We start from the raw sequence: 10,095 nt of genomic DNA on the forward strand, positions 1-10,095 counted from the left end.
GTGTGCAACAGCTTTTTGGACTGACTGGATGAGTGACTTTTCAGGGAATTGGAAAGGAAAACTCTTGCTTCAACATGTGTAAAGCATATCATTTATTAACATGGGCAAGACCAAAAAATACAAAAATACTCTCAATCTCCCCTCTATAATTCAAGTAGCAGTTTCATTCAAGTAAAACGGAAACAGAAACGACCAGAGTTGCTGTGTTTAGAGTCTGTCGCACCAGTACTGTGACGTTTCAATGTGCGAGGGCACATCGATGTGGAAGACCTCCTGTACGTCCAGCGGCGGGGTCTGAGGAGGGCTGTTGACCCCCGAGTCACTGTCAGGACTGTGCTGGATCAGCTCTCCCGCTGCGTATTTAGCCTGCTGCTTCTGGGTGGGCAGCGAGGCGGCGGGGGGCGCAGCCTTGGGTTTGATGTTCTTGAAGCGCTGCAGACGCACCACCTCCCTGTTCTCCCGGGCGCAGGGCAGCAGCACAGAGACGTCCTTGCGAAATTTGGAGCTCATGCCGAAGTAGATGAGGGGGTTGTAGAAGCTGGCCGACTTGGCAAAGAGGCGGGTGATGATGCTGGTGGTGCTGGGCACGTGGAAGCCCCAGGCCGACCACATGGACACCACCGCGTAGGGCGACCAGGCCATGATGAACGCCGTGCAGATTACAATGGAAACCTAGAGAGGAACATGAGGAAACAACTGTCAGGAGTGGAAAGGTGTGGGAAGGAGGGTCGTTACTGAGAGGCGCTTTAAAGTGCCATTTAGCTGCTCATTTTCCATTTGCCACCGAATCTTTTCAATACATCCTTGAAGCAATATCCCACATAGTTTTAACATGGGGGTTATTCGGCACTTGACTGCCATGAAAACCAGAATATAAACGAGGCTACTCACCAAGATCAGATGCAGCTGGTTAGGGTTTGTAGTGTTCTTAGTGATTGAATGAAAAAAGCTTACATTTAACACGTTTGTGAACAGATTCAACAACAGATCCCACTTTTAAGACAATAAAGCAGCCCTGGGTCCATCGTCATTTTGCATTTCTATTCTTGGTTTACACTAAAATTAGTATTTAAAAATGAAAGTAGATCCGGTCTCCCAAACAGGAACTATCTCTTCTAAACAGTATCCCTCCGCTGCGTTCTCTTCTATCAATAAAAATGCTATTTGGCGAAATTATGTTCTAAAACGTTGGACCCACAGTCAATTGAAAAACACAGTAGTGGGATCTGATGTTGAATGTGATGTTGAATGGGCTATTTTCCTGGCCCTCATTCAAATGAATGGGAAGTAAAAATGAGTCCAGCTGCATCCGATCTTGGTGAGTAGTTTATATTCTGGTTTTCATGGTGTTCAAGTGCCACATAACCCCCATGTTAAAACTAAGTGGAATATTGCTTTAAGAAATAAACTAGGCCTCATCCTGTTCACCTACCCTGGTGACATCTCTCTCCACCTTCCTCTGACGGGCGGTGAGGAAACCATCGGCTGACATGGCATTAGCGTTCTTCACCGTGTTGATGATGGACACGTAGGAGAAGAACATGATCATGACAGGGATGAGGAAGCAGGAGATGAGGATGGAGATGATGTACGACTTGTAGATGGTGGAGTAATTGGCTTTGGACCAGTCCACCTCACAGGTACCATAACCTCGGTCTGTGGAACATGGGACATGTAGATCAGGTCATGGCTTCATACATCTCTCTTTCTGCTCTTAGTTTATTTATATGGTGTTATATAACTGACCTGTGTAGCTTCCCCAGCCCAGCAGTGGAGCCACAGACCAGAAGAACGCTCCGGTCCAGATGCAGATTAACGATACAGCGATGGTGTTCATGCTGATGCAGTGAGCTGAAGATACACACAACAAGGAAGCGTGGCATGAATACAATGTGATTTACAAGACCAAATATATGAATCCCAAGTCCTGGAACAGCTGTTTAGAAAGGTTAAATGTTACGAATTTGGCAAACACGGGACAGAAAAAGTGAGAGGCACTTAAAGACGCAGCATTCTTTCCTTGTTATGAATGTCAGATTGTGACATTTATTGAACAATGAGTTCTTTTCTAGTCCCGACAGCCTTTGCACACAACTTTGACTGAAAAGAACCTCTGTTGACATAGCTTTGTATTCAGGAGAAGAAAAAAAATCAATCGGTCTGTTCTATTTCCAAGGCTATTCATAAAGCGGTGCTCACATATCTTATGTAAATATATCTGCAGTACATTTTGTGAGAGAATATAGACAATATACAGCACCTTCCTATGGGTTACTCAACCTGTCAGGCTGTATGACCTTATATTGCTGCTTTGCAACCTGCACAAGTTTACCTACAAGCTTTACTAGGCTAAATTCACTTTATTTGTAGAACTAAAGCCACATTCCACTTTTGGATTTCTTGATTTAGTTTTTATAGACAAGATTAATATTAGGTGCGTTCACAATAAAGAGGGAAAATATTTAGGCTGTGCACTGGCACAGAAATGAAAGATGAACTTCTTCCATTAATATCCATAGTTTAGGCAGCTATGTAAAAAAAAAACAAAAAAAAAACCCAATGCAAAAGTTTATATAGCTTGTGTTTATGAACAACCACAAACAGTAACACTCTTATTCCACGCTGACAGCAGAGGTAGCTGCTCTACCTAATTTCCATATAATTAAGACATTCTTCAGCATCAATTACACCCAAAAATAGAAAACCTCACCTCAAATTAACTTAATGACATGTTATGGCGAAATGTAAATGAAATTGCCAGAGTCAAGCGGTAGTTATTCCCACAGCTGAAGTCAGTAATAAGCTTTCATTAGCACAGAAAAACACACTTTCTGTCAGATAAGAACTAGTGGAATGTGAGGAAGGCAGAGACGTCGGCCTCAAGCATTTTTTTTTTTTTTTACATTCCCTCTGTGAGGAACAAGGTTAGATCTCACCTTTGTTTGGGTGGCATCCCTTGATGTATCTGGTGACACTGATAACCGTCAAGGTGTTGATGCTCGCAAGGCCGAACAGCAAGGTGAAGAAACCATCTACCTGGAAGGAGACACAAAGAAGGGGGTCAGCGAATCATGAGACCACATCTTCAAAATGCCTGTTTGTCACTTAACGGGTCTGTGGAAGCATCTGAGCTCTAAGGGATGAACCCATTGACTGCCTAATTGTCCCAGACCTTTGTTTGTTGAGTTTGTTTGGCTTTGGACTGTATCAGATAGAGACGCTAAAGCTTAAGATCCCTTCCTGACAGTTAGCTGATATGTTCCAGACACAGAGCGTTTCCGTTTTAACCTGGAGGAACGGCACTGGGAGATTAAAATGGGAATCTTCACTATAGCCATTACTGGAAGTATCAGCTCGGATGTGGCACAGTAATAACAATACCAATGCATTTATGTCACACAGTTTTCACCTCAATTTTGATGGAAATTTTCTGTGGACATAATGTAAAATGACCAAACCATTTTAGCATCATACATACAGTCTACTGTTTGGGCAAAGATAGATGTTGATCCTATAATCGCAGCTCCTCTCACAGGAAACTGTCCTGCTGTGTTCCAATATGGCTCCCACTGGGTGACACCCAGGGACCCTGCTGTGACATTGCCGGGTGACATGGATCCGTTAAGGTCTCTCACTGATTACTTCTTGATCTTCCTTAAGTCCTAATCCTATTACTGTCAATCATCACGTTTTTTAACCGTCACATTCTGTAGATTGCGGTGCTGCCGGTGTCTGCTTTTGACTCGAGGCAAGGTTATTGCACGTTTAATAGGGATGTTTTTTTGGCCTGAATTGATGTGATTTGATCCTCCCAGCCCATCTCACAGTACAACACACATCCAACTATGTTTCACCTCTGCCTCTGTGCTGACAAGAAAATGTTGGCATTTACACACTTTGGACAGTGGAACAAGCATCACAATAGTAATGATGCCAAACCAGGAAGCCAAAATCTTTATACACCTTATACACCATAATCCTTTCCCTGTATTTCCCCCTGCAAGGTGAGAGGGTCCCATTAGGTTCCATCATATTCAATAATTTCCTGTCCCATAAAGTGGAAAACACAGGGATCTGGCCCAGCTTGGCTCAGCCCACACTGTGTGTAACATGTTCATGTCCCATCATGCCGATGCAGTAATCTGCTAATGCCTCTCACATGCCTGTCTCCTTCACTCTCCTGCTCCTTCCCTCCTCTATTTCTGCCACTTCTTGCTTTTCCCCTTCTCTGCTTCTTCTGCCCCCTTCCTCTACCTCTCCCCTCTCTCGGGGGAGGGTGAAATGAGAGGGGCGTACTGCTATCCCAATATTTCTCCTTCACCTGAAAACCCTCAGATTGGATGGCTGAGAGATGAGATCACCTCAGTTGCTGTTTCTTGAATAGAGCAGTGCTTAAGCCAGGCAGCGGTGACCCTCGATCTATCTCTCCAGCTCAGATTATGGGGTCTGGCGCTTCTGAGACTGAAGCTGTTATTGTTACGCTGATGTTTTTTTACGATTCCACAGAGACTCCTCTCATAGGAGCGCGGATATCACGGTTTCCACCACAGGCTAGCCTTGAGCAAGAAAAATAACCTGGAAGAATTCCAAGCTAAAGTATGACAACTATTTCATTGCAGGCAAAGGCCTTGGGAGGAGGCAAACATAAATGAATAGTGCATCCTGCAAATTGCACGCAAAAATGTTGTCAATATGACACTTTACAACTTATCTTTGGAGGCAGAAAGATGTTAAAGTACTGTATGTCCTCTAAGAGCAGGTCTGTTGTCTGTCTGTCTGTCTATCTAAGAGTTATTTTTTATGTTGTATAGATTTGTCAAAATGTTGGCTACAAAAGCTTAAAATGCCACAGAGTCAGTCTCCATCCCAGTGTTGACGGAGCAGCACCAGAAAGTCTCTCTTGATAATCTCACACTACCAGGTTTTGACTTTTGAGAGACGTTTGTTAATGTTGGTAGATAACATTTTTAGCTGTCCAAGATCACAGGAATAACATTGTTAAAATAAAAGTATCAGTAGAATTGGCCATTAATGATCTCTGCTGATTATGTTGAATGACCTGGTCCTGTAAAGCAGTATTGTTCACTGGATTACAGCATAATTCAGGAGCAACCTAAGAACTGTTAATAAAATTATGCAACAAATATCCACCCTGCAGTTGTTATTTTTTTTTGCCTATTTGGTTGTTGACAGGTGCCATGCTGCTTGAATAGTTTCCCCATTTAAAGGGCCCCACAGTAGTAATCTGATTAGATTTAACCTCCAGCCCACATGGGTACTAGCATAATCCCTTACACACACACACACACACACACACACACACACACACACACACTTGCATGCTTTATTGTAAGACTTCCTCAGGGTCTTTTACCGTACTTCATTAATTGGGATTGGCCAAAGAAATTAGCAGATGGATACACACAAGTCCCTTTTGCAAGCACAGTCATTTTAAACCAAACCAACATTCCTGGGATTTGATAAGTTGTTAAAGCCGCCTACAGTATGTTGTTTAATTGTACCACAGACAGAGATTTGTTGGATATTGTTATTGGAATTTGCAGCATAATACCTTTGTACACACCTGACCAATCTTACTGAAAAATGATAAGCGTCTTGGCCTGGTTTTTACCTGGCATGTCCAGATCCAGGTGATCAAATACCCATTGTCCTTGAAGATATTGAATATCTCTAGAATCCCTCTGGAGTAGCCAAATACTGAGATGCTGGCATCAGAGATGGCGAGATTTAAGGTGAGGAAATCTGATGGCTGAAGCGAGGCTCTCTGTCTGTACAGGACAAAGATCACTAAACTGTTCCCAAACCAGGAGAGCCAACCTAGGAGAGACAGACACACAGAACACACTCAACTCAACAGTGGTCCATTATGAATACTATAATGAACGAATAGCATTTATTATATGACCTCATAGTCTTATTGATGTAGCCACATTTAATAATGTATAGTATAGTATAGTATAGTATAGTATAGTATAGCATACCATAGCATAGCATAGCATAGCATAGCATAGCACAGCACAGCACAGTACAGTACAGCATAGCATAGCACAACATAGCATAGTACAGTATAGTATACCATAGTATAGTATAGTATAGCATACCATAGCATAGCACAGCACAGCACAGCACAGTACAGTACAGCATAGCATAGCACAACATAGCATAGCATAGTACAGTATAGTATAGTATAGTATAGTATAGTATAGTACAGAACAGTACAGTAGCTACAATACAGTATGTACATTATAGTATAACACAGTACAGTTCAGTACAGTACAATACAGTGTAGTGTTGTATTGTACCATTCCTGATTCCAGATAACAGTATCAAATATACCTTGCATATAGTATAGTATAGTATAGTATACTATGTCATATTTATTACATGGTATTGTATTGTACCATTCCTGATTCCTGATAACAATATCACAGTGCTGAAATACTAAAATAAACTAAACTTCTGAATAATAGAAGTAATAGATGTTAGTAGATATAAGGTCAATTTTAAACCACTTCAGAACTGTGGTCAGGAGCCCAACAGTAGCCCGCTTCTCTTTGTCCCTCAGTCTGTGGAAAGTATTTCTAAATCCCCTGACTGTGTTAGTTGACATGGAGACACAGACAACTGTGCCACCAACACAGCAGCCAGGCTGTATGTGTCAGCTGGGGACTGGCCTTAGGAAACATTAGGGACAACAGCTGTTTTTGTTGCTGGCACTTCAGCAATGTGTGACTCTTTCTTGTTAATATTCTGGTAAAAAGAATGTAAAGGGCAAAACTTTCTGTTTCATGGTAGCACTGTGAGGGAATTCCAAGAAGATATTTATCACCAATGCATATGTACCATTGGGTGGACATTTTTATGTAGTGTGCCTTTCAGTAGCATGAGTGCATATATTTCTGGTATGGGCAGTCCCAATGACAATCCAACCCATATACTAGCAGTGGTAGTGTCATGCTCTACACATTGAGCTACACAGTGTACACAATGTATGCAAATTAAACACTGGAAGAAAGCAATTAAAATGAGTCCTATAAAGCTATACAATTTCCAAATATATGACTTACCTAGCACTAACAGATAAACTCCAATGATGGTCTCTCCTTGCTCTGACAGAGGAGGCTCAGTGTGCAGAGTGCTGAGGTTATTATTCCTCCATGGAATATTGACAACCTTGACAGGATAACTCTTCAGTGTTATTTCCATGGCCTGAATTTCGATACCAAGGCATGAATCCTTGCTGGCTTCTGTGCTCTCTATTCTGCTTTCAGTGGATACTACTGCGCTATGCCAGTGGGGACTGTTGGTCAATTCTTCCTAAATCCAGCTTAGACACTCACTAATACCCCACAACTCACTGTCCAAATGATAGCACCTGTAATCCCATTTATTTCTTCACGACTAAGTAGAGATTTTGGGGGGAAATCCTAACCAATAGAGAAAAAGTCCAGTAAGCTATTCCACTAAAGCAAATGTAACTTATTTGGGTTTTCTTTTACTTAAATTAATTTTTAATCCTAAAACCCACTTCATCACAGAGACAACTAGATGGCACTATGCCAGAAATTCACCAAATGTTAATGATTTCTTCCATGCCCCATTACCACCTTGTTTCACATCAGGAGATGCACACATTTTCATGACTGGACCTGAAATCAGACTTGAGATATTCATGTTGAAATTCTAGCTACTTTTAAGCACTTTAGATGATTATTCCAACACCACACGGCCAATTAGTACTAAATTTGTTAAGTGGCCATTAGGGCTGCCCTTCCACCACTGTACCAAGTTTTGTTAAAATTGGCAATGCCCACCGCCACGCCCCCTTTGACCAATTAGTACGACAAGTTAATCAGTTCTTCCTTGCCCCACGACCAAGTTTCATGCAAATCCATTGATAACTTTTTGAGGATTCTCACAAATGTAAACGTCCGAACAGATTAACGTAACACCATCAAACTTTGTGAGCAATGAAGAATGTTTTTGATAATCCTCAGAAGACAACATCCAACACCTAGACAAAATCCTTAAGAGACAACATGCTGTCCAAGATACTGAAACACTGAACTTCACAAACATATTGTTGGGTTAGAGGGTGAAACCCACTGCCTAGGATGGCACCTGCTTTCCACGAAGTGATGAAGTGCAGAAGAAAACAGCATGAAGCAATGTTCAGGTTTCAAAGCGCTTTGATTTACTGAGGATTTTCTTAAGTGAACAGGCAACAGTTCCATACAACAGAAAAGAAACCAAACTACTGAGAAAAATAAACAAGAACAGAATGGACAAACCAAGATGTTAGGGGTTCCCCTACCCCCAGCCAAGCGACTGCTCTTATCCAAATGCTAGGCTTAAATACTCTCCGGACTGTTCCATTACCTTTAGCTGCAGGGGAGTTTCAGTTAACAGCTAAACCGTCATTTCACAGGTACTAGCCTAATATCAACATTATTATCACCATCGTTTTCAACATCTAATCACAGGCGGTAAATACCCAACTGCCTGCATAGGAAGAATAAAAGAAAAGAAACTACATAAAGCAAACCCATTCCAACCTCCCTCCCCAATTCAGTCCACTTGGTATAGTCCAATGAGGTTAATCAGCAGCAGCATTCTCACATTGCGCGCTAGGGTGATTACACTGCCACTCATCTGGGCCTCAAACCAGGAAGTGTACCTCAAAAGAGAACAAGGTTAGAAACAAGCCACAACCATACACAGAAAACAGTCCCATGAACCTACATGACAAGTCAAACCATAATAATTATTAAACTACATACACTGTACAAACAAAGTGCGTTCAATTAATGTGTGAGGGCTGTTCACCTGACAGTTGAGGGAGCAGATTCTTCTCCCTCACATTTCTTTCCCCCTTAGAATGGCTCGCCATCAGGGATGCGAGACAGGACGTCTGCAACCACATTCTTTTCCCCATGCAGGTATTTTATGGTGAAGCGATATGGCTGCAGGGACAGGAACCAGCGAGTGATTCTTGAGTTGGTGTCTTTCATGGCGGAAAGCCATTTAAGACCCCGGTGATCAGTCTCCAAGATGAAATCTCGTCCAAGTAAGTAGTATCTGAAGCAGTCAATGGACCACTTAATGGCGAGACACTCTAGCTCCACTGCTGAGTAGCGGGTTTCCCTTGGGAACAGTTTTCGACTGATGTAAGCCACCGGTCTCTGGTCTTCCCCTTCTCCCTGCAAGAGGACTCCACCAATACCCCGACCAGAGGCATCAGTCTGAACAGTGAAGGGCAAGTTGAAATTGGGACTTCTCAGGACAGGCTCATGGCAAAGGGCATCCTTCAGATCCTGGAATGCCTTCTCCTGTTCTTCACCCCATACAAACTTTGTCTGAGACTTTGTGAGGTCAGACAAAGGGGCTGCTCTGGCTGAAAAGTTGCGGACAAACCGTCGATACCATCCGGCAAGCCCCAGAAAGGACTTGACCTGTGTTCTTGTGGTGGGCTGCTTCCAGGCTCTGATAGCCTCCACTTTGTTTTGCTGTGGCCTAATGACCCCATTTCCCAGTACATATCCAAGGTACTGGGTTTTCTTCTTTGCCAGGGCACATTTCTTTGGGTTGATTGTGAGACCGGCTTGCCTGATGTGCTGCAAAACCTCCCTGAGATGAGTTGGGTGATCCTGCCATGAGTCGCTGTAGATAACAATGCCATCTAAATAAGCTGCAGCATAGCCGTCCGTGCCCTCCAGGACTTGGTTCATCAGCATTTGGAAGGTTGCTGGAGCTCCCTGCAGGCCAAAAGGCATCTTTGTGAACTGCCAAAGTCCCTGTAGTGTATGGAAGGCGTTGAGGGGCTTTGCAGCTTCTGTCAAAGGCACCTGCCAGTAGCCTTTACACAAGTCGAGTGTACTGATGTACTGGCCTCGACCTACCCTCTCAATCAGGTCTTCCAGATGGGGCATAGGGTAGAAATTGAATTCTGACTGGCCATTCACTTTGCGAAAGTCAATACAAAAGCGGATACTACCATCCTTCTTGATCACAAGGACAATAGGGCTGCTCCATTCGCTAGTCGAGGGTTTGATGACTCCCAGGTTGATCATCACC

The 10,095-nt window shown here is 42.9% G+C and overlaps 1 protein-coding gene across 1 annotated transcript; it reads right to left on the minus strand.

Moving 5' to 3' along the window:
- Positions 1-207: 207 nt before the first annotated feature.
- LOC139914953 (opsin-5-like) lies at positions 208-7,227 on the minus strand. Its single transcript, XM_071903414.2, has 6 exons — positions 7,089-7,227; positions 5,633-5,838; positions 2,937-3,036; positions 1,747-1,851; positions 1,433-1,656; positions 208-672 (listed from the first exon to the last, which is right to left on the minus strand). Exons 1-6 carry the CDS (start codon positions 7,225-7,227, stop codon positions 208-210), a joined length of 1,239 nt encoding a protein of 412 aa, XP_071759515.1.
- Positions 7,228-10,095: the final 2,868 nt, after the last annotated feature.

This window comes from Centroberyx gerrardi, chromosome 15 (genome assembly GCF_048128805.1).
Source record: "Centroberyx gerrardi isolate f3 chromosome 15, fCenGer3.hap1.cur.20231027, whole genome shotgun sequence".
Lineage (NCBI taxonomy): Eukaryota > Metazoa > Chordata > Actinopteri > Beryciformes > Berycidae > Centroberyx > Centroberyx gerrardi.